The sequence below is a fragment of the Heptranchias perlo genome, chromosome 30 (assembly GCF_035084215.1).
Source record: "Heptranchias perlo isolate sHepPer1 chromosome 30, sHepPer1.hap1, whole genome shotgun sequence".
In the NCBI taxonomy this organism is placed as follows: domain Eukaryota; kingdom Metazoa; phylum Chordata; class Chondrichthyes; order Hexanchiformes; family Hexanchidae; genus Heptranchias; species Heptranchias perlo.
The window spans coordinates 25,107,248-25,132,135 of record NC_090354.1 but is presented as its reverse complement, the minus strand read 5'-3'; the positions used below and the strand labels follow the sequence as shown (position 1 = coordinate 25,132,135).

General features: G+C 44.8%; 1 protein-coding gene across 8 annotated transcripts in view; it reads left to right on the top strand.

Moving 5' to 3' along the window:
• Positions 1-20,797, top strand: part of LOC137300003 (supervillin-like) — a 159,761-nt gene extending 138,964 nt beyond the window's left edge. For 6 of the 8 annotated variants that reach the window (XM_067969077.1, XM_067969076.1, XM_067969073.1 and 3 more), the window contains 10 exons: positions 131-407; positions 897-1,051; positions 3,209-3,311; positions 4,750-4,960; positions 6,365-6,498; positions 7,804-7,959; positions 16,136-16,279; positions 16,390-16,502; positions 17,756-17,914; positions 19,620-20,797. In XM_067969077.1, coding sequence (XP_067825178.1) covers positions 131-407; positions 897-1,051; positions 3,209-3,311; positions 4,750-4,960; positions 6,365-6,498; positions 7,804-7,959; positions 16,136-16,279; positions 16,390-16,502; positions 17,756-17,914; positions 19,620-19,706 — 1,539 coding nt within the window. In that variant the 3' untranslated portion in view covers positions 19,707-20,797. The remainder of the gene's footprint in view (positions 1-130; positions 408-896; positions 1,052-3,208; positions 3,312-4,749; positions 4,961-6,364; positions 6,499-7,803; positions 7,960-16,135; positions 16,280-16,389; positions 16,503-17,755; positions 17,915-19,619) is intronic. The other 2 variants (XM_067969080.1, XM_067969075.1) reach the window with 1 other exon arrangement.
• Positions 20,798-24,888: the final 4,091 nt, after the last annotated feature.

The following is a 24,888-nucleotide window of genomic DNA, read 5'->3' as shown; positions in this document are numbered from 1 at the left end:
AACAACTACAATAAACCAGTGGATGTTAAGATTTTATGTAAATGTGTTAACCTGTTCATTACCGGAGGAAATTAAACCCCAAATGAATTGTAAATATTTGTGTAATTTCCTTCACTTTTTGGTTTTACAGTTTGAGACTCAGATTGACCTGAAGCCGTGCGATGCTAACCTGCTCATTCCACTCCCGGACGTGCCATTCGGAACAGTCCTGGACGGAGTGAATGTGCAAAGAGGTTACGGGTTGCTACAAATGGACGATGGGAGAACGGCAGAACTGAAGACCGTCGGTGTGGAGGTTTGGCACGTTCAAGAGTTTGATCACAGCGAGCTTCCCAGAGAGAGTTACGGCCAGTTCCACGAGGGGGACACCTATGTGATACAGTGGCAGTATACCGTAAGCAGTCTGGGTAAGGGAATGACTTAATCCTGGGAATTTCACTACAAACTAAACCGATGGTTAAAGCTGCCTCAGTGTGCCCTCTAGTGGCCAGGCGCAGTGCTGTAGGTTGGTGAGCAATAGATTGCAGGTTAACTTACCTGGTGTCGAGAGGGGGAGAGGGCTGGGAGAATAAAACATTTTACCTAAAGGTGCATTTATATTGATAAGGGGCTGTTAGCAGCCCACCCCGATGGCACTCTCTCAATATAAAGGAGGCGAATTCCATAGTTCTGACAGCCTCCAGGATCGGACTCTATGTGGGTCCCAGAAGAGGCTATCAAATGTACCAGGAAACACTGGTTTCCTTCCTCTTAGCTCTGCAGCAGACCCAATCAGTCACCTGATTTGAGTTGAGGTACGACAGTCAGAATGGCAATATCCTGCTCTTATATAAAGAGACTAAGTTTTAGTCCAGTGTATTGTGGCTGAGTTGGGATCTCACTCTGTTCCTCTGCAGTGGCAAAGCGGCAGAGACCGGATCAACTGAGCAGCGGCGGTCCTGGGAAGCAGCGATCTGCGTATTTCTTCTGGCAGGGCTGCCTGTCGAGCATTAGTGGTAAAGGAGCCTCTGCGCTGATGACGGTGGAGCTGGGCAAGGACAGAGAAGCACAGGTAAAAACAGCCTGTGCCAGGATAGGGGGTGCAGGCTGAGCGAGGAGGAGGAAAGGGCATAACCCCCAAAAAACCAGGCGGGTGAGTGTTCTCTGGCATCTCCAGAGGCCGCACTGTAACTGGGGGTAAAATCCTCTGGCAGTACCTCCGGCTGCCATTTTCCCACGCTGTGGCTGCGGGAGCATCAGTGCGTCTGTACGGGCCAGCCGCACCCTTACTTTAATTCAACGGAATTTGTTCTTTTTGAAATCACTTTTTACGCTGTTTGTTAGTGATCTGTTGTTTGTATTCCAGTAGGGCTTTCTCTCCTGACGTATCACGGAATCGACAGGCTGCATAACGGCAGTGCTGGGTGTCTCCTCACTGACCGCTTTCCTTGTTGACAATAGCCTAGCGAATTCACCTAACCCGCTCATGACCCCTTTACATTATAAAGGGCTTTATAGCAGCATCTAATGTAATGTAATTGAGGCACCACTTCTGCCTCCAGAGGCACTGGCATCCACCTCAGGATGGGGACTCTTGGTGCTCCCAGACGCACTGAGAATCCCAAAGGGTTTCCTCCCTCCCTCGTGTCAGTGACTCGTAACGATGAATATAAATACATGGCTCCTCCTGCCATTTTCTCTGCTCGCAGACAAACTAAGCATCAGCCTGCTTGTATGGCCGAGCAATGCAGTGTTCTCCTCACTGGCTGCTCCGCAGTCAGCGGAGAAGTTCCAAGGACCACAAATCAATTCACAATTTACAGCTTTCCACCCAACAGTGTAAATGGGGAATATCTCACGGCACCAGCAACTTCAGCGCATTTCACAAAGGCTTGTATTGGAGTCAGTTATGTAATATAAGAGGATATCAGTTAGAGTGTCAGCCTTTGCTCAGTGTTAGCACTCTCGCCTCTGAGCCCAGCAGGTCATGGGTTCAAGTCCCACTCCAGAGATTTAAGCACATAATCTAGGCTGGTTCTCCAGTACAGTTCGGAGGTGTCGTCTCTCAGGTGAGACATTAAACGAAGGCCCCATCTGCCCTCTCAGGTGGATGTAAAAGATCCCAACACACTATCTTGAAGACGAGCAGGGGACTTCTCCCGGTGTCCTGGCCAGTATTTATCCCTCAACCAACATCATTTTAAAAACAGATTATCTGGTCATTTATCACATTGCTGTTTGTGGGACCTTGCTGTGCACAAATTGACTGCCAAGTTTCCTACATTTCAACAGTAACTACATTTCAAATGTATTTCATAGGATGTCCCAAAGTGCTTTACAGCCAAGGATGATGAAAGGTGCTATATAAATGCAAGTTCTTTCTTTCTCCTGGTTTGGAATTAAAGGCACTAGTGTAGTCATTCTCAACCTCCACCACATTAGACTCCCTGACGTTTGATGACTGGCTGGTTGGTGAGGGTCTTCTAGTGTTAAAGGTGCAAGGCAGAGCCAGGTGGGCCCAACTCATTTCATACAGACAAGACCACCTGCTTTAATGCTGACACTGTTGTCTCCCATCATTGGTGGAGGCTACTAACTCAGCTCCCTGCCTGTAACGCCCCTCCTTCACTCTCCCTGGGCCTTAGCATGACATCCTGGGCCTCATCCCAACCACAGACACACAGTGCATCAGCTGAGGGGGGAGTACGATTGCCTCCCCCAGTAAATAGATCAGTTGAGACACTGGAAAATATGAGGATTGAATCTGAATGAGGAATTTTTTATTTTTATTTGGCCCGCTTCAGGCCAGTTGCAAGCCAAGTTGATCATTGTTTCTGAAATACTCATTACAAGTCTTTAGTACGATGCTCTTAATTCCCTCTTCAAAATATGACAATTGACAGCTCCCAGTACCTCAACTGAAAACCATCAGTCACAGACAAATGCAGTAGCATGTCCCGATATTCCCAAAAATCAGCATCCAGGGCTTGCAGTAAGGCCTTTTCACCTGCTATCACTCTGTATCATATACACTACACCTTGTACTGTATATAACTAAGATAATGTGTGTCACTGCACCATAAAGCAGCAATGGTAATAGAAAAAACAATATATATTATCAATTTTCCTGGATGATATTTAGTTGAACCAAAATCTCTTACTTAATACAGGGTTTGCTGAAACAATGCAGCTGGTTCACAAAGGGTTAAATGCTTGTGCTGTTTCCTAGGTGCTAGTGTCACAGGGGAAGGAGCCCCCCTGCTTTCTCCAGCTGTTCCAAGGAGGAATGATAATCCACAGTGGCAGGAGGGACAACATAAGAAGCCCACAAGGTTTGGATTGTGAACATTTTTTATTCTGCAGGAGTAGAGAAGCGAAGGGAGAATTAATCCATTGTGCGAAATAAGCATACAGTAAAAGAAGATTGTGCAAAAACTACAGTCTGTGATGGATGGTTAAGGGGAGGAACTCCCACTCCCCCCTAGATACCTACATGCCTTTAGCCTTCGTATCGATTCTCCCCAGTGCGTGGGAATAATAGTGTAAACCGGGTGATAGCCAGTCAACAGCCCGTTTTACATTTTCTGATGTTTATATCCATTGAAGTCAATGGAAATAAAAATCAGGAGAGTTGTAAAAGGAGCTGCCGATTCACTATCACCTGTTTTACACTATTGCACAAAGTCTAAATTACCCCCCTGAGACTCATCTGTCTCTCTCTCCCACATTTATACTCGTGCACGCTCTCTGATTTACTTTCCTGGGCATTTTATTATGTAATCAGCTTTGTTAAAATGGGATTTCCTTTTGCTCCTTTTACATCCCGATTTTGCCATCCAAGGCACTTCCCAAAGAACACGGCCAATGCCATTGCCGGTAGTGTAGGAGGTTTTGCTGGGCAATTCTGATGCAAAGAGCTGCTGCTGATGAAGCTAGCTCCTTCAGCACTTAAGAAGGTCCATCATCTTGGCCGGAAGTTTGCCATACCTGGCCTATGCGTTCCTCCAACTTCACTGTCTGCAATATATAATTTACCATCCATTATTCAAAAAGTGAACATTAAGTGCTGTCTGTTCAGTGTAGGAGCTTGGTTTAGTTGGTCGTGCGGTTGCCTCTGAGTCTGAAGGTTGTGAGTTCAAGCTCCGCTCCAGGACCTAAAGCGCATAACCTTGCCTGACACTTTGGTGCAGAACTGAGGGAGTGCTGCACTGACATTAAACTAAGGCCCCATCTACCTGTTCAGATGGATGTAAAAAAATCTCATGGCCGTTTCTTGAGCAAGTACAAAGAGCTTTCCCAGTGCCCTGGCCAATATCTATCCCTCAATCAACACTACCAAAACAAACTATCTGCTCATTTATCTCATTGCTGTTTGTGGTACCTTGCTCTGTGCAAATTGGCTGCCATGTTTTGCCCACATACTTGACGCAACAATTCATTGGTTGTGAAGCGTTTTGGAATGTTAGGATATAAAAAAGAGAACTTGCCTTTATTTAGTACTTTTGCGTCCTCAGGATATCCCAAAGCGCTTTGCAGCCAATGAAGTACCTTTGAAGTGTAGTCACTGTTGTCATGTAGGAAATGCAGCACTCAATTTGCGCACAGCAAGGTCCCACAAACAACGAGGTAAATGACCGGATGGTCTGATTGAGTAACATTAGTCAAGGGATAAATATTGGCCAGGACACCGGGGAGAACTCCCCTGCTCTTCTTCGAATAGTGCCGTGGGGCACTAAATTAATCCTAAGTTATTCTGCCATCTGTCTTCAGCAGGACTTTGGCGGTTGTACATCGTGCAGGGTGAGGTCCCGGTGGAGGGGAGTCTCCTGGAGGTGACGTGTGTGTGCAGCAGCCTGCGCTCGAGGAGTTCGCTCGTCCTGGTGAACACTCAGCAAGCTCTGATCTATCTGTGGCATGGCTGCAAAGCTCAAGCCAGTGTAAAGGAGGTCGGCAGGACCGCAGCCAATCAGATTAAGGAACGGTAAGGAAGGAATTTGGTTCAAAAAGTCGGCTGATGAATTAAAGTGACAGTTCCCTATAACCTTTACATTAAGAAAAGCACAGGGTACTTTCACCTCTCCTCCCTCCCCCCTCCAAAGGAAAAGAATTACAACTCCAATATCAAATTTGAGGCGTTTCCGTACAGTAATTCTTTTTTGCCAGGCTCTGGAAAACTGAATGTACGTTCCCCCATCACCATGGATACCAAGAAACAATCTGTGGGCCTTGCAGTAACAGTGAGGTTACCACCTCAGGTTTCAGTCAGGTTTGGTTCTCCAAACAGGCCCCGTCTCAGAACAGGTCTGGTTCTCAGAACTGGTCCCCACTCTGACTGCTTGCCCCCTCTCTGAGTGCTTCCCCCCCACATTGGCTCTGAATGCCCCCGATCCGATCCTCCTCCCCCCCCACCCCCACCATGGCTTTGAATGCTCCATGGCACCCCCCCCACCTCAGTTTTGTTAGCGTGGTGGCAGCTACTGTACATACATTTTCACCAATTCACTTGAGACTTTCCGTGCAATTCTGTACCAAAATCAAAGGTTCCCTCGTAATGGTTGAGTGGGTAAATTCACCGCGCGGTGTTGAACTGAATCTCACAAACCAAAAAGATGTCCTGTTCAACCCCTGGCCTGAGCTGCTTCACCTCAGCAGGGCAATGATCGGTTGCTACAATTAACCGCAGCACCCCTGGGACTGAGAGGAAAAAATGACCAAGATTCTTATTCCTGGTTACTCTGCAGTGACCATGCACCAAGTGAGAACGAGTTTGGGCTCAACAATAGGTACCTTGAGGAGAGGTGAGAAAAAGAATGGAAGGAAATTGGAAACGAATAAGATTACAGTTCTGAAATTGTGGCCTAATGGATTCTGTATCCTGTTCTGTGATTAACAGTTTGAAATTAGCTTGGCTCAGTTAATAGCACTCTCTCAACTCTGAGCCAGAAGGTTGTGGATCCTAACCTCACTCCAGGAATTAAGCACACAAAGTAGGCTGACTCTTCAGCACGGTACTGAGGGAGTGTCAGAGGTGTTGTCTTTCGGGCGAGACGTTCAACTAAGATCCCTTCTGACTGTTCTGGTGCTTCCAGAACAGTCAGAAGGGATCTTAGTTGATCCCTTCTGACTAGAAGGATGCCAAGGCACTACTCAAAGAGCAGGGAGTTCTCCCAATGTCCTGGTCAACATTTATCCCTCAACCAACACCATCAAAGTGGGTCATTCAGTTCTTTGCTGTTTGCTGGATCTTGCTGTGAAATTTCCGCTGAGTTTTCCTAGCAAACAACAGTGACCGAGCTTCAAAGTAATTCATTGTATACAAAGTGCTTTGGGACTTTCGAGAGTCGTGATTAGGCTCAGTATAAATGCAAGTTCTTTCTTTCCTTAGACCTCCTCAGGAGCTGGGTCTGTGGAGCAGGACAGATGTAACAGTGTGTGAGTTGGAGGAAGGCTCAGAACTGCCAGAGTTCTGGCATGTGCTGGGACAACAGGATCGGAAAGTGTATGACTGCATGTTACAAGGTAACAGAACTCGGAAGCTGGGCTCGGAGTAGGGGGAGTGTAGAGTCCAGATTCACTGTGCTCGGAGTAGGGGGAATGTAGAGTCCAGACACACTGTGCTCGGAGTAAGGGTGAATGTAGAGTCCAGATTCATTGGTGCTCGGAGTAGGGGGAGTGTAGAGTCCAGATTCAATTTGCTCGGAGTAGAGTGGGGATAGAGTGCAGATTCATGGTGCTCGGAGTTGGGGGTGGGGGGGGTGGGGAGAGTGCAGATTCACGGTGCTCGGAGTAGGGGAAAATAGAGTCCAGATTCACTGGGCTCGGAGTAGGGGGAGTGTAGAGTCCAGATTCAATGGGGCTTGGTGTAGGGGGAGTGTAGAGTCCAGATTCACTGGGCTCGGAGAAGGGGGAGTGTAGAGTCCAGATACACTGTGCTCGGAGTAGGGGGAGTGTAGAGTCCAGACACACTGGGCTCGGAGTAGGGGGAGTGTAGAGTCCAGATACACTGTGCTCGGAGAAGGGGGAGTGTAGAGTCCAGATACACTGGGCTCGGAGAAGGGGGAGTGTAGAGTCCAGATTCAATGGGCTCGGAGTAAGGGGAGTGTAGAGTCCAGATACACTGTGCTCGGAGTAGGGGGAGTGTAGGGTCCGGATACACTGGGCTCGGAGAAGGGGGAGTGTAGTGTCCAGATTCAATGGGGCTTGGTGTAGGGGGAGTGTAGAGTCCAGATTCAATGGGGCTTGGTGTAGGGGGAGTGTAGAGTCCAGATACACTGGGCTCGGAGTAGGGGGAGTGTAGGGTCCAGATTCACTGGGCTCGGAGTAGGGGGAGTGTAGGGTCCAGATTCACTGGGCTCGGAGTAGGGGGAGTGTAGAGTCCAGATTCAATGGGGCTTGGTGTAGGGGGAGTGTAGAGTCCAGATTCACTGGGCTCGGAGTAGGGGGAGTGTAGAGTCCAGATTCACTGGGCTCGGTGTAGGGGGAGTGTAGAGTCCAGATTCAATGGGGCTTGGTGTAGGGGGAGTGTAGAGTCCAGATTCACTGGGCTCGGAGTAGGGGGAGTGTAGAGTCCAGATTCACTGGGGCTTGGTGTAGGGGGAGTGTAGACTCCAGATTCAATGGGGCTTGGTGTAGGGGGAGTGTAGAGTCCAGATTCACTGGACACTGATTATATTTCCTTCTGGTGCCAGACTGGACTTTTACAGTTCTAGGGTGCTCTGAGACATCAGAAAGCTGCTAGCTCATTGGCAACAGTCACAGTGGTGTTATTTAATAATCCAGGTGTCTCGCTCCATAGTGTTGATTATTATCTTTTACGTCTTACAGATCCCGGGAAGTACAACTTCACCGTACGGCTCTTCAGTTTGACTGCATCCTCGGGGGAGTTTACTGTGACTGAGCAGCTCAGTCCGACACGCATTGCGAGTGGTGTCATGGTCATGCCATTCCTACAGGAGGACCTCTACTCAGTACCTCAGCCAGGTGAGCTCTCCTTCGAGCATGTACCACCAAACAAGTCTGTTTAGTTAGTATGGGGCAGACACACACACAAGAGCAAAAGCATGAGGGAGGGATAAAGATCCATAAGACAAGAGCATTCTGGTGTATCTTTCTCTCATGACGTCATTGTCAACTTGGCTAAGTTTGTTTGCTTCTGTGTCAGAAGAACATAAGAAGATAAAAAATAGGAGTAGGCCATACAGCCCCTCGAGCCTGCTCTGCCATTCGATAAGATCATGGCTGATCTTCAACCTCAACTCTACTTTCCTGCCCAATCCCAATATCCCTTGATTCCCCTAGAGTCCAAAAATCTATCAAAACTGAGATGAGGAGAAACTTCTTCACTCAGAGGGTGGTAGGTCTGTGGAATTTGCTGCCCCAGGAAGCTGTGGAAGCTACATCATTGAATAAATTTAAAACAGAAATAGACAGTTTCCTAGAAGTAAAGGGAATTAGCGGTTACGGGGAGCGGGCAGGAAATTGGACATGAATTTAGATTTGAGGTTAGGATCAGATCAGCCATGATCTTATTGAATCTGCACTCTCCCCACCCCCCCCCCCCACCCCCGACTCCGAGCACCATGAATCTGCATTCTATCCCCCCTCTACTCCGAGCAAATTGAATCTGGACTCTACACTCCCCCTACTCCGAGCACCATGAAACTGAAAGGGCCGATTGGCCTACTCCTGCTCCTATTTCTTATGTTCTTATGTATCTATCTCTGCTTTGAATATACTCAATGACTGAGCATCCACAGCCCTCTGGGGTAGAGAATTCCAAAGATTCACAAGCCTCTGAGTGAAGAAAGTCCTCCTAATCTCAGTCTTAAATTTCCGACCCCTTATCCTGAAACTATGCCCTCTAGTTCTAGACTCTCCAGCCAGGTGAAACAGCCTCTCAGCATCTACCCTGTCAAGCCCCGCTCAGAATCTTATATGTTTCAATGAGATCACCTCTCATTCTTCTAAACTCCAGAGAGAATAGGCCCATTCTACTCAATCTCTCCTGATAGGACAATCCTCTCATCCCAGGAATCAATCTAGTGAACCTTTGTTGCACCGCCTGTAAGGCAAGTATATCCTTCCTTAGGTAAAGAGACCAAAACTATACACAGTACTCCAGGTGTGGTCTCACCAAAGCCCTGTACAATTGCAGCAAGACTTCCTTACTCTTGTACTCCAACCCCCTTGCAATAAAGGCCAACATGCCGTCTGCCTTCCTAGTTGTTTGCTGTACCTGCACACTAACTTTTTGTGTTTTATGTACAAGGACATCCAAATCTCTCTGAACACCAACATTTAATAATTTCTCACCCTTTAAAAAATATTCTGTTTTTCTATTCTTCCTACCAAAGTGAATAACCTCACATTTCCCCACATTATACTCCATCTGCCACCTTCTTGCCCACTCAATTAACCTGTCTATAACTCTTCACAGACTCTTTGTGTCATCCTCACAGCTTACATTCCCACCTAGCTTTGTATCATCAGCAAGCTTACATTACATTACACTTGGTCCCTTCATCTATGTCATTAATATAGATTTTAAATAGCTGAGGCCCAAGCACTGATTCTTACGGCAGTCCACTGGTTACAGCCTGCCAACCTGAAAATGACCCGTTTATTCCTACTCTGTTTTTTGTCCATTAACCAATCCTCTATCCATGTTAATATATTACCCCCAACCCCATGAGCCCTTATCTTGTGTAACAACCTTTTATGTGGCACCTTATCAATGCCTTTTGAAAATCCAAATATACAACATCCACTGGTTCCCCTTTATCTACCCTGCTAGTTACATCCTCAAAAAACTCTAATAAATTTGTCAAACATAATTTCCCTTTCATGTTGACTCTGCCTATGACTGATATCAAGCTAACTGGCCTGTAGTTCCCTGTTTTCTCTCTCCCTCCTTTCTTGAATACATTTGCTACCTTCCAATCCATTGGGACTATTCTAGAATTTAGGGAATTTTGGAAGATCACAACCAATGCATCCACTATCTCTGCAGCCACCTCTTTTAGAACCGTAGGACGTAGACCATCAGGTCCATGGGATTTATCAGCTTTTAGTCCCATTAGTTTCTCCAGTACTTTTTCTCCACTGATATTAATTACTTTAAGTTCCTCACTCTCATTAGACCCTTGGTTCCCCACTATTTCTGGTATGCCTTTTTTGTCTTCTACTGTGAAGACATATAGAAAATATTTGTTTAACGTCTCTACCATTTCCTTATTCCCATTATAATTTCTCCTATATCAGCCTTTAAGGGACCAACATTTACTTTTGCTACTTTCTTCCTTTTTAAATACTTGTACAAGCTCTTACAATCCATTTTTATATTTCTTGCTAGTTTACTTTCATATTCTATTTTCTCCTTTTTTATCAATTTTTTGGTCATCCTTTGCTGGTTTCTAAAACTCTCCCAATCCTCAGGCTTACTACTCTTCTTTGCAATATTATAGGCCTCTGCTTTTAATTTAATACTATCCTTAACTTCTTTAGTTAGCCACAGATGAATCACTTTTCCCGTGAAGTTTTTATTTCTCAATGGAATGTATATTCATTGAGAATATTAAAATATTTCTCTAAATGTTTGCCGTTGCTTATCTACCGTCATACCCTTTAATCTAATTTCCCAGTCTACCTTAGCCAACTTGCCCCTCACCTATGTAATTGGCTTTATTTAAGTTTAAGACTTTAGTTTTGGACTTGAGTACGTCATTCTCAAACTCAATGTGAAATTCTATCATATATTATGATCACTCTTCCCCAGAGGATCCTTTACTGTGAGAAGGTTCTGCAGAATGTGAACACATAATCTAACCTGACACCACATCGAAAGAAAGAAAGACTTGCATAAATAGAATGTACAGCACAGAAACAGGCCATTCAGCCCAACAGGTCCATGCTGGTGTTCATGCTCCACAAGAGCCTCCTCCCTCCCTACTTCATCTAACCCTATCAGCATATCCTTCTATTCCTTTCTCCCTCATGTGATTACCTATCTTCCCTTTAAATGCATCTACTACTACTCCTTGTGGGAGCGAGTTGCACATTCCAACCACTCTCTGGGTAAAGAAGTTTATCTTGAATTCCCTATTGGATTTATAAACGACTATATTTATGGCCCCGAGATCTGGTTTCCCCCGCAAGTGGAAACATCTTCCCTACATCTATCCCATCAAACTCTTTCATAGTCTTAAAGACCTCTATAAGATCACCCCTCAGTCTTCTCTTTTCTAGAGAAAAGAACCCCAGCCTGTTCAATCTTTCCTGATAGGTATAAACTCAGTTCTGGTATCGTCCTAGTAAATCTTTTTTGCACCTTCTCGGGTGCTTCTATACTCTTTTTATAATATGGAGACCTGAACTATGCATGGTACTCCAAGTGTGGTCTAACCAAGGTATATGGAAACCAGAACTGTGCACAGTGCTTTAAGTGTGGTCTAACCAAAGTACTACACATGTTTAACATAACATCCCTGCTTTTCAATTCTATCCCCCCAGAAATAAATCCCAATGCTTTGTTTGCTTTTCCTATGGCCTATCACTTCACACTTCACTGCGTTAAATTTCATTTATATACGAACATATGAATTAAAAGCAGGAGTAGGCCATTCAGCCCCTCGAGCCTGCTCTGCCATTTGATAAGATCATGGCTGATCTGATTGTGACCTCAACCATACTTTCCCGTCTACCTACTATAACCTTTGACTGCCTTGTTAATCAGGAATCTATCTAACTCAGCCTTAAAAATATTCAGTGACCCTGCCTCCACTACTCTCCGGGGAAGGGAGTTCCACAGATTCATGACCCTCTGAGAGAAAAAAAATTCTCCTCATCTCTGTCTTAAATGGGAGACCCCTTATTTTTAAACTGTGGCTCCTAGTTCTAGTCTCTTCCACAAGAGGAAACATCCTCTCAGCATCTACGCCTTCAAGTCCCCTCAGGATCTTATATGTTTCAATAAGATCACCTTTCATTCTTTTAAACTCCAGTGTATACAGGCCCAACTTGTCCAGCCTTTCCTCATAAGATAACCCCCTCATCCCAGGAATCAGTCGAGTGAACCTTCTCTGAATGGCCTCTAAAGCAATTATGTCCTTTCTTAAATAAGGAGACCAAAACTGCACACAGTATTCTAGATGTGGTCTCACCAATGCCCTGTACAACTGTAGCAAAACATCTCTACTTTTATATTCCATTCCTCTTGCAATAAATGCCAACATTCCATTTGCCTTCCCAATCACTTGCTGTACCTGCATACTAACCTTTTGTGATTCATGTACCAGGACACCCAGATCCCTCTGTACCTCAGAGTTCTGCAATCTCTCTCCATTTAAATAATATACTGCTTTTCTATTCCTCCTAAACCAAACCCCATCTGCCATCTCAGGTGGACATAAAAGATCAATTCGAAGAAAAGCAGGGGTGTTTTCCCCAGTGTCCTGGCCAATATTTATCCCTCATCCAACATCACTTTAAAAACAGATTATCTGGCCATCACCTCATTGCTGTCGTGGGACCTTGCTGTGCACAAATTGGCTGCTGCGTTTCCTCCATTACAACAGTGACTACACTTCAAAAGTACCTCACTGGCTGTAAAGCACTTTGGGACGTTCTGAGGTTGTGAAAGGCGCTATATAAGGTGGCAGCCATACAACCATACATTCGGACCATTCATCCAAGTCATTGATATAAATTGTAAATAGTTGAGGCCCAAGCACTGATCCCTGTGGCACTCCACTCGTTACAGCTTGCCAACCTAAAAATGACCCATTTATACCTACTCTCTGTTTCCTGTTAGCTAACCAATCCTTTATCCATGCTAATATGTTACCCCCTACACCACAAACTCTTATTTTGTGTAGTAGCCTTTGATGTGGCACCTTGTCAAAAGCCTTCTGGAAATCCAAGTACACCACATCCACAGAATCCCCTTTATCCACGTTGCTTGTTACTTCCTCAAAGAACTCTAATAAATTAGTCAAACACGATTTCCCTTTCACAAAGCTGCGTTGCATTGAGATTTTCTAAGTGCCTTGCTATAACCTCCTTAATAATAGATTCTAGCATTTTCCCTAAGACAGATGTTAAGCTAACTGGGCTGTAGTTTCCTGCTTTCTGTCTTTCTTGAATAGAGGAGTTACATTTGTTATTTTCCAATCTGATGGGACCCTTCCAGAATCTAGGGAATTTTGGAAAATTAATACCAATGCATCTACTATCTCTGCAGCCACTTCTTTTAAGACCCTAGGATGAAGCCCATCAGGACCTGGGCACTTGTCAGCTTTTAGTTCTAATATTTTTTTCAGAACCCTTTCCCTGGCGATTGCAAATGTTTTAAGTTTCTCCCTCCATTTCACCTCTTGATTCACAATTATTTCTGGCATGTTATTTGTATCCTCTACAGTGAAGATAGGCGCAAAATATCTGTTCAATTCATCCGCCATTTCCTTATTCTCCATTATTAATTCCCAGACTCACTCTCTAGATGACCAACGCTCACTTTACTTACTCTTTTCCTTTTTAAATACCTGTAGAAACTCTCACTATCTGTTTTTATATTTCTAGCTAGCTTTCTCTCGTGCTCTAATTTCTCCCTCCTTAATTATTCTTTTAGTCATTCTTTGCTGTTTTTTTATATTCTGTCCAATCTTCTGACTTGCCACTAATCTTCACGGAATTTTATGCTTTTTCTTTCAATTTGATACTATCTTTAACTTCCTTAGTTAGCCACGGATGGTACATCCTTCCCCTAGAATCTTTCTTTCTCACTGGAATGTATCTTTGCTGAGTGTTATGAAATATCTCATCAAATGTCTGCCACTGCATTTCTACTGACCTATTCCCTTAACCTAATTTCCCAGTTCACTTTAGCCAGCTCTGTCTTCATGCCCTCATAATTGCCCTTATTTAAGTTTAAAACACTAGTCTTAGACTTACTCTTCTCTCCCTCAAACTGAATGCAAAAATTCAATCATATCGTGATCACTGCTACCTAGAGGCTCCTTTACAGTGAGGTCATTAATTAATCCTGTCTCATTACACATTACTAGATCTAGAATAGCCTGCTCTCTAGTTGGCTCTAGAACGTGCTGCTGTAAGAAACTGTTCGGAAAGCACTCTATGAACTCATCTCCAGGCTACCTTTGCCAATCAGATTCTTCCAATCTATATGTAGATTAAAATCACCCATGATCGCTGTTCCTTTCTCACAAGCCCCCATTATTTCTTCCTGTAAACCCTGTCCTAGTGTGGTTACTGTTAGGGGGCCTGTAAACTACTCCCACAAGTGACTTGTTGCCTTTACTATTTTTTATCTCTACTCAACTGATTCTACATTTTGGTCTTTAGAACTAAAGTCATTTCTCTCTATTATACTCATATTCATGTAAATATATAAATAAAATGTATATTTACATATTTTACTAGCTGATGTCTTGTGGAGTTGTCAAGTTTGGTGCTGAGGTAAAGCAGGGTTAGAGGGCTTGGACTAGGACAAACAGACCTAATTCAGTCATCATTTTAAAGTCGTGCATTGTGTCATTTTTAAATTTCCAATACTATATAAATCCCTAAATCCACATTTATAATGGAATCTGCCTATGTAAACTTGTTACATTGTAATTACACCTTTTCACCTGTGGTGGCATTGCAGCACCTCTACTGATGGGAGAGAGTAATTACAGTGGGAGACATGGATGTCAGATTTTTAATACATTACTAGTTGATCTCCCATGACATTCCACATACCACTCCCTGACCATGTCTCTGTTGTCTATGTGGTTCCAATTCTTTGTCTCTCCTCCACCTGTCTCTCTTTTCTCTCTATAACTCTTTGTTTTGCTTTTCTCTCTGCCCTCTTCTACTTCTCTCCTTTTCTTTTGCTTTGGGTGAGAGGTGCTGGGTAGTATGGTGGTGAAAGGAGCCATCAACAGCTGCAGGCTATATTTGGGGTACAGCTTGCGGAGAAAATGCTGCCCCCAGCGATTCCCATCCTCTCTCCTCTTCCAATCACTAATGATTCCACCACCCTCTTGCTCCCATCACATATCCTATCCCTTCACCTTCTCACTCCTCCTTCTCATTCCTACCATGCCTCTGTTCCATCACAACCCTTTCCATCCTGTACAAAGCACAAGTCAGGAGTGTGATGGAATACTCTCCACTTGCCTGGATGAGTGCAGCTCCAACAACACTCAAGATGCTTGACACCATCCAGGACAAAGCAGCCCGCTTGATTGGCACCCCATCCACCACCCTAAACATTCACTCCCGGCGCATCGTGGCTGCAGTGTGTACCGTCTACAAGATGCACAGCAGCAACTCGCCAAGGCTTCTTCAACAGCACCTCCCAAACCCGCGACCTCTACCACCTAGAAGGACAAGGGCAGCAGGCGCATGGGAACAGCACCACCTGCACGTTCCCCTCCAAGTCACACACCATCCCGACTTGGAAATATATCGCCGTTCCTTCATCATCGCTGGGTCAAAATCCTGGAACTCCCTACCTAACAGCACTGTGGGAGAACCTTCACCACACGGACTGCAGCAGTTCAAGAAGGCGGCTCACCACAACCTTCTCAAGGGCAATTAGGGATGGGCAATAAATGCCGGCCTTGCCAGCGACGTCCACCTCCCCTTTGAACTATCCGCTCAACCCCTGTAATCTCCCTTCCCCCTGGCTCCGCTGTCACTCAGCTCACTCTAATCCTCCATCCACTCCCCCTCCCCTCTCTCACTTGCTTTCTCCAGGCCAGATAGCAAGAGGCCAGAAGTCCCCTCAACCAGTTTCCTTCCTACCCTCCCTTCCTATCTTTCCCTCAGAGAGGATTTGTTTGCTTTCAGAATTCAACTTAGAAGGAAAACTTCCTGCCTTTCTCTCTATTTGTGTCTTTTTTCTGTCTCTCTGTCTCAATCCACTCCACTATCCAGTCCGTCCGCCCTCCCTCTCCCTCCCTCAACCCCTCCCCTGCTCCCCCTCTCTCCCCCACTTCCTCCCCCCCCCCCCCCCCCCCACCCCCGGACCTGCGACTCTGTTTTGAACTGGTCTCCTCCGTCCAAAACCCTCTTGGGGTTAACATCGTCCCTATTGTCTATAGTGTATATTACCATATGTTAATGTCTCATTTTTTATGTCTGGTTCCTCCAGCTCTGTTCCTCGTGGATAACCGGCTCGAAGTTTACCTGTGGCAGGGCTGGTGGCCGTCGGACAGCGAAAGCACAGGCTCGGCGAAGATTCGGTGGGACACGGAGAGAAAATGCGCCATGGAGACGGCACTGCAGTACTGCACAGGTCAGTCAGCGCAGCGCGGTAGAAGGAACCTTGAGCTGACGCAGTCAATTCTTCAAAATAGGTCAACTGTCTTGAAGCCGAGACTGGAATCTTTGTGTTTGTCCAACCAGAAAAGAACCCAAGGCGGCCGCCAAAAGCGTACATGGTGCATGCCGGTGCAGAGCCATTGACCTTCACCAATATCTTCCCGCGGTGGGATTACGACGTGGAGATTGTGCAACAGGTACCAGCGCTTCTGAACGACAAAATGGTTTCAATAAAGTGCTTTGTAGGGGAAAAAAAAAATCGATTCCTGCTCTTCTCTCCTGAAGTATGCTGGGTTATACTTCCACGGGAGCAGGCATCCTTCAGTACCTCGGAATGTGGCCATTCTTTATGGATGGGTTTAGGCGGTGAGCATCAGCTATTTGACCATGGGGGGCATCACAGCCGAACCCAATCCTGCTGCCGCTCAATGTCCGCGCACTCGCACTTTCCAGTAGGAGAGCAGTCAGGAGCAGGAGCCTTGGCTGATTTTTATTTCCTGTTCTGGCTGACAGGCCTATCGCCTCAGCTGAGATTAGCTAAAAAGCTTCGAAACCAAAAAACTTGCACCAATTATTATTGTTTTTTTTGAATGAGTTTGTTTGCTGTATAATCTGGCGTACAGATCACTCCCTTATTTTACAGCATTTGAGTTTTAAAAACGCCTCAAGTCGCAGTGCCAGCCCACTGTGTGACTCTTCAATAGGATTAAAAAATGTGACGAGAACATGGACCCGGTGACTGGCGTGGAGCTGTGCACGATGTAACGGAAACTTTAAATACAGAATCCAATCTTTGCCATGCCTGTGTGACCTGAGTCTCCCTGTGTCCATTCACGTGCTTATTTTGGCTGCCGCTCCTAACGCGAGCTCATCACTCCTATGCCACTTTTTCTCCTCTTCTCTTTACCCCCTAATGCCCCTCTCTCCTGTCATCATGCCTCCTTTCATTTCTCCCCTCTCTGGTCTCTGGAATTCCCTCCCTAAACCTCTCCGCCTCTCTCTCCTCCTTTAAGACGCTCCTTAAAACCTACCTCTTTGACCTAGGTTTTGGCCACCTGTCCTAATATCTCCTTATGTGGCTCGGTGTCAATTTTTAGTCTGATTACGCTCCTGTGAAGTGCCTCGGGATGTTTTTACTACGATAATGGCGCTATGTAAATGAAAGTTGTTGTTGTTGTAATGCTGCACTTGCCTGACCAGAGAGCAATGGGGACTGCACAGCGCTACATCAGTCTAGGCAAGTACCTGTGCTAAGCTGATACCTGTTGTGCAGCCACTATGTTAGGATGCAGTTCGATTGTGTAAAACAAGCTGCTAATTTGCTATCGCCCGTTTTACACTATCGCCCAAAGTCAAATTCTAGCTCTATCTCTCTGTTTACACAATGGTGTTTGGCACTTTTCATATTAAGAGTAACTTTCTTCACCAGTGCATTCTTTTTGTGGCTCAGGTGCAGCAGGACATTGCGAACAGAGTGCTCCTGGTTCAGGATGCTTTATTGAGACTGTGTAAGACGCAGTACTCGCTGGAGGAGATTATGTCCAGACCCCTGCCGGAGGGGGTTGACCCACACAGACTGGAAACCTATCTGTCTGATGAAGATTTTCAGGTAACCCCTGTCTAATATCATGCATTACTCCTGTGACATTACATGGAAGTTCTGAAGTTAACTGGGCAGAAATTGTTCTTCAGAACACACTTTGTGTTTGAGGGACTAACACGGAGGCTCTCAGTGTTGACGTTCAACCCCAGCTTTTATCAAATTCAGAAGAAAAATGCTGCGTATGCTGGAAATCTGAATTAAAAACAGAAAATGCTGGAAATACTCAGCAAGTAAGGCAGCATTTGTGGAGAAAGAAACAGAGTTAAAGTTTCAGGTCCATGACCCTTCGTCAAATTCAGTATGTGTTTGTGAACAGTGGGATCAGTTGTGGCTGTGATGCCCCCACTATTGAATAGCCTTACAACACTCGTTATCTAGGTTCGCAGGTGGATAATGTCAACTTAGGTGAGGTACAAGAGGGCAATGGGTGTCCATGGGGCCATACTACAGCTAGGAGTCAACACCTTCAAGTCTGGAGGGGAGAAATGTCAAATCTCCTTTACCTCAGGGTTTATTTCGTGGGTTTCTCTGGTGTTTGCTAGTTCAGTGTGACTATCCGACTGTTTCTCTGAAGCAGGTGAGAGGGTTCCATTGATCAGGCACTGTTTATTTAAAGAACATATATCATAAATGAAGCAACGCCTTGTCACTTTGTCATTTGCCACCCCTTCTGTACTTGATGATATGCAGCATTACAAATATGCACTAGATTTTAGCAAGCCCTCTATTTATTATTGACAAATCCACATCCCATTCCTAGGCTAACATTCCAGTGCAGTACTGAGGGAGGAAATGAGTGCTGCATTCCTGTCCTTCAGATGAGATAGAATCATACAACACAGAAGGAGGCCTTTCAGCCCATCATGCCTGTGCTGGCTCTTTGAAAGAGCTATCCAATTACTTCCTCCCCCCCCCCCCACATCCCCTAGCCCTGCAAATTTTTCCTTTTCAAGTATTTATCCAATTCCCTTTTGAAAGTTACTGTCGATATTGCTTCCACTGCCCTTTCAGGCAGCACATTTCAGATCATAACAACTGGCTGCATAAAACATTTTCTCCTCATCTCTCCTCTGATTCTTTCGTAAGTGAGATTTTAAAGCAGAGCTGGATGTTAACTGCCTCATGGCACTGTTTGAAGAAGAGTTAGACGTTCTTCTAGTGTCTTGACTAATAATCTACCCTCAAACAAGACCAAAAACGGGTTAACTGGTCATTCATCTCATTGCTGTTCGTGCGACCGTGCTGTGTGTAAATTGACTGCTGACACAACAGCAATGACTGCACTTGGAGAAAAAAAATAATTAATTGAATGTGAATCGCTTCAGGATGTTTCAAAAACACATGAGAAGGCGCTACATAAATGCATGATTTTTTTCCCTTAAAATTTCTTACTTGGTTCAGCGATACTTCATCATTAAATCTACTGCACTGCAAGAATGTAACAAACTCAATTTTATCACGTAAAAATCATCTTTGCTCTATGTGGGATCTTGCTATGCACAACATGGCTGACACATTTGCTCACATAACAGCCACTGCACTTAAAAGTATTTCATCATATGTGAAGCTCTTTGAGGCATGTCCGAGTGACATTACATTAATGCAAGTCTGTTTTTCCTTCTGTCATTTATTTCTTTTCTCGCTTTAGTTGGTGTCACCAGTCCGTATTTCTGATTTGAAATCCTTTTTTTTGTCTTATTTTCCTTTGCAGAAAATCGTGCAAATGTCGAGGGAGGAATTTTACAGACTTCCCAGCTGGAAGCAGGTGAATTTGAAGAAAACCAAAGACCTGTTCTGATGAGGCGGCAAAACCTTCGGCCTAGTCCGCCCGGGAATGTTTACAGTTCCACCGCTGCTCACCACGTCAAACCTTCACTTCCCTGCTGGGGGTCGGGGAGAGGGGGAGGGGAGGGGAAAGTGAGATTCATCCACAAATTGTTGTGTTTCAATAAAAATGTCTTCCATGTGTTTAAAATCTGTACGAGTGCACAGGGACGGTCCTTGTGGTTTAGTTGTGACCGTGGAACCTCTTGCTTGCCCCATTAAAACAGTTCCCTTCCCGGCCAATGCCAGCTTCTGTCTCTAGCGCTGGGGTAGGGTCGCCAACCCTCCAGGATTGAAAGATTAATCTCCAGGACACTGCTGTGAGCAAACCAGGGAGAAAATTCATAGGGACATTATAAACAATTATGTGGAGTTTTTTTCCATTTGCTTTGAACATTTTTGTTTGTTATAAAAATATTGGAGATGGGGGAAAAAAGGCTGTTTGACTGGGTGGGAGGTCATGTGCTAAAACCTCCAGAAATACGTGCAATCAGAGTTGGCAACCCTATTTTTTAAAGGCAGCAATTGACCCAGAATTAACTTTTTTTTCTGCGAGTCTGTTCCACATCTGCTATCTTGTGGGGTAACTAATTTTCTTAATCTCTATTCTTGTTATAGTTTATGTATTTTATAATTGCATCCTCAAATTCTGTTCACTGTCCATGTTAAATAGCCCGCTTATCACTGTCCATGTTAAATAGCCCGCTTATCACTGTCCATGTTAAATAGCCCGCTTATCTCTGACTTATCAATTAGTCTAAAGACCTGTACTGTGTCTCCTCTCCATTCTCTTTCCAGCAATGGGAATAAACTCAATCACCTATGTCTTTCTTCATAATTTAGTCCCTCCAAGTCATGGGGGACTCTGTGCTGGGGGGTCCTTGTACTTTTAATGCTTTTTTTTTGCCCCTGAGATTTAATTCTATTGGACCCAGCTCAGTGCCTGATGGGACACCTCCCTACTGGCTGAGCTCAGTACATTTTCATTGGCTCCTGAGTTCCTTAACCTGCTTGGCCTATCAATTCCATGGCTTGGAGCAACTAAATTATGAAGGAAGACATTGGTGACTGAGTTTATTCCCATTGCTGGAAAGAGAATGGAGAGGAGACACAGTACAGGTCTTTAGATTAATGGATAAATCGGAGTTAAGTGGGCTATTTAACATGGACAGGAAACACAGAATTCGAAGATGCAATTACAAAATACATAATCTCTATTCTTGTTATAGTTTAAGAAAAAATTTTACCCCACAAGATAGCAGATGTGGAACAGACTAGCAGAAAAAAAAGTTAATTCTGGATATTTTGCTGCCTTTTTAAAAAAAAATTGGATCAGTAGCAGTTGAGAAAGGGGATTGACGATTAGAGAGATATTAACAGATCTGTTTGATTTACGTGGGGCTCGGGAATAGAACGCGGAAACTGAGGGGAATCCATAATTGAGGTGGTTTGTGCATGTACTGTGGAAGAATGGGCTTGATGGGCTGAATGGCCTTTTTAAAAAAAAATGTTGTATTCTTTATAGTATATCTCCCCCTGAATCTCTCCTACTGGTGATGCACTTGTACAGAGGTTACATGTAGAATTTGAGGCTCTCTGATTAATAATGCATTGTGATGTAAAGTTTATGTCAGTGTTTATAATTTCTTTTTTTATTATATTTTGTAAATGCTGGGAGTCTGTATCGCTGGCACTGTAGCGTTAGCAAGGAATTTGTCCAGTTTTAAGCACCATTTGAAATGTTGACAGGTCCCAGCCTGGCTGCCGCCCACACCCACCAGGGTGAGCTGATGAACCCTTTGAGGACTGATCGAACCCCTAGAGTTGTGTCGCCATCCGACCTGCCAGGATATTCAATGACATTCAAATACTGAGTTGATCAGCGCAGTATTAACAGTTGGAGATTACTTTGAGTGATGTTAGTGTGTGAGTGCTTAACGTACATGTTAATATTCCTCCCTGCTGTTTCAACAGAGGTATTAATGTATCTTAAATAGCCAGGTTAACATCACCGTTAACATAGTGGAGAAAGGAATTTGCTAGGGTTGTTCTAAATGTTCACTCGCTCACAGTAGCTTCCAGGCTTTATTTGCTAATGCCCCGCTGTTTGAATGAACACAGATAATCGAATCCTGTTGAACTTCTTGTTATGGTGTGATGTGTTAATCCAGTCCTTGAAGGGTTTATGACCGATCATCCGGAAGAGACAATATTTAATAAAAAGGATCTTTCTGCCTGCCAGCCTCAGTAAGTCTTACAACTTTACTTAGGGGCTGCACCAGACCCATGTGTCATAAACCAGTGGCATTAACAAACTATGTAAAAGCACCTTCTAATGTCTCACTCCTCGGGGGGGGGGTGATTTTAGGAGGCAATTGCGGGGGCGGGGGGAGCTCCGAGGAACGCGGAAATCCCATTCGCGTTTGGAAGCCGGCAACAACCCGCCGACTTCCGAGTTTCCCAGAGACCCACCCGTGTGCGCGGGAGTCTGGATTCCGGAAATCCCGCCGGCAATTAAAGCTGGCAGGATGACAATTAAAGAGCCAAATGTACCTCATTGAGGTACTTAAGGCACTTTACCTGTGACAGATTAAGTGATTAGAAAGATTTTTAACTTATCTGAGGGGCTTACCCACTGCTTCTGATTCACGGCTGCCAGATCAGGGAACAAGAAACTAAATAAATTAAATAAAAAACCATAGAAGGAAGTGAAAACACTAAATTAACTGCCCTTTGCACCCTGCTCCGAAGTCCGATGTCTCCCGCTCCAATGTCCCCCTCTTCACCCCCAATTTTCCCCGATATCCCCCTCTTCACCCCCCGATCTTCCCCACTTCTCCCCCCCCCCCCCCCCCGATCTTCCCCTCTTTCCCCCGGATCTTCCGTTCCAGCGCCGGATGACGAGTCGCGCTCTCTCTCTTTCTCACCCCCCCACCCTCGCGTTGCAGCTCCTGACGGCAGCCAGCCTGTCAATCAGGCTAGTTGCCGGGCCTGAAACCCAGAGAAGACGTTAATCATCAGCAACCAACATGCGATCGTGTCGGAAATGGTAAGTTTTGTTCATGCGGGTTTACAACGCGCACCTTAACCCCCCACCCCCGCTGCCAACCCACCACCATTGTAAAATCAAGCCTCTAGTGTCTGCGGTGCTTCCAAGGGATTGTGTCAATCACCTCTCTGCTGAATTCAGAGGAAGCTCCATTTTCTATAATATTCTCTTTTGAAGTTTTTTCTTCCTCCGCTCTTCCTCCCCCTCTCCTGAAAGCGCTGACTCTTGTTGGAGTCCAGTTCCATGACACTAACTGCTCCTCCGGTACCTCATCCAAGTGGCTACTCTTCACGTGTGAGCCTCAACTCTGACTTTAAAGTGACCCACCTTCCTGATGCAAGACAAATCAGTCGATCCATTTTATCAGGCTGCCTTAGTGATGAAATAAAGAGTGAGGAGCAAGTACCATCTCAGTCCCAATGAGGAAAGACACACATTGTGTGTAATCTCACAGTATCGTAAGCCAGCAGCACTAATACACCATGAAACCAATATAAAGGCGCCTTCTAATGTCTCACTACTGGACACTATACTTATGCAGCTTTTAAAGTTTTTACTTTTTAAAAAAAAACTTTGTACACTTTGAGGGGTTTCTGAAAGTATATTAATTCCTCTGTCAGTCCACAGAGCATTCATTAAGTTCCTGTTTGTGATCTGATTGTGTGCGTGCTGCATACAGGATCACCAATAGCAGGTTTAAAAGAAGCAAACCCAAGGCTCTGAGATTCCCTCAGAGCAACGCTGTTTATCACAAAGAAATATTTTGCAGAGTTTTCGAAATTTTGGATCCTGAAATTGTGATATTTAAATCTCTTTTCTATGTACAGTTTTAAATCTTATTGTCAGGGTCCCTGGGAAGTTTTGCTGTTGAGGCTGTATCAAACTATTAGTGCAATTATGATATGCACCGTATTAAAACTGAATGAAGATATTTTGTGAAGGATGTGAGTAAATTGGTCTGTGTGAATGCCATGTTTTCTGTAATCAAAGTTCCCATTGGGCTGGTTCCATCTCATAGAGTACAGTGCAGATTGGGTTGGTATTATCAAGGCAATTGTGAGAGTGGAAGATTCAACAGCACCAAAAAACTCATCTCTTTCAGCAGCCTTGGTTCACTATAAGGCTTGTCTCAGTGGTAGCACTCTTGCCTCTGAGTCATGAAGGTCGTGGGTTCAAGTCCCACTCCAGAGCCTAGATCTTTTAGCCACAAAACCGAAGCTGATACTTCAGTGCAGTATTGAGGGAGTGCTGCATTGTCAGAGGTGCTGTTTTTTGGTTGAGATGTTAAACCCAGATCCCGTCTGCCTGTTCAGATTGTAAAAGATTCCATGGCACCAATCGAAAAAGAACAGGGGAGTTCTTCTGATGTCCTGGAAAACATGTGCCCTTCAACCAACATCACCAAAAACATGATCTGGTCACTTTTCTCATTGCTGTTTGTGCGACCTTGTGTGTAAATTAGCTGTCATGTTGGCCTAGATAACAACAGTAACAACACTTCAAAAATAAGTCATTGGATGTGAAGTACTTGGGGTCATCCTGAGGACATGAACATATAAATAATTGCAAATTCTTCTAAATTGTGGGTGGTAAAAAGGGTAGTTCAAGGTTCACAGACTTAACGGTGAATCTATATGTCAAAACTCTTTTAAAAGCACTTTTATTTTTTTAAACTATTCCTTTCTGAGGAGTCCAACCTTCATGTGATGTTTTTCCCTCTTTTATTTTTCAGTTGGTTATTGAATGTTGAGCTGTGCTGTGGCAACATGAGAGAGGACTGCGGTCCCACATTTACTTTGGAGGAACTTTGCAGTGCACAGATTGCCTGCGGCATTGACCTAGATAACAACAGTTCACAAATAATTAGAGCGCTTGACCTGACCACAGAGTCGTAGGCCTACGTTGCTGTGGGTCTCAGATGCTGTTGGTTCCAGATATACTGGGTCATTTATACTAATGAGTGGAGGGCGCTATGAATCGACATCTTTCACAGCAGATGTCAGCCAGGCCATTCATGGAAGTGAAACACTGCCTCTCGGTGGGAGGGATCAAGAAAGAAATGATTCAGGAGGGAGGGAGAGGCCAAGTAGCATCAAAAGTAGATGAA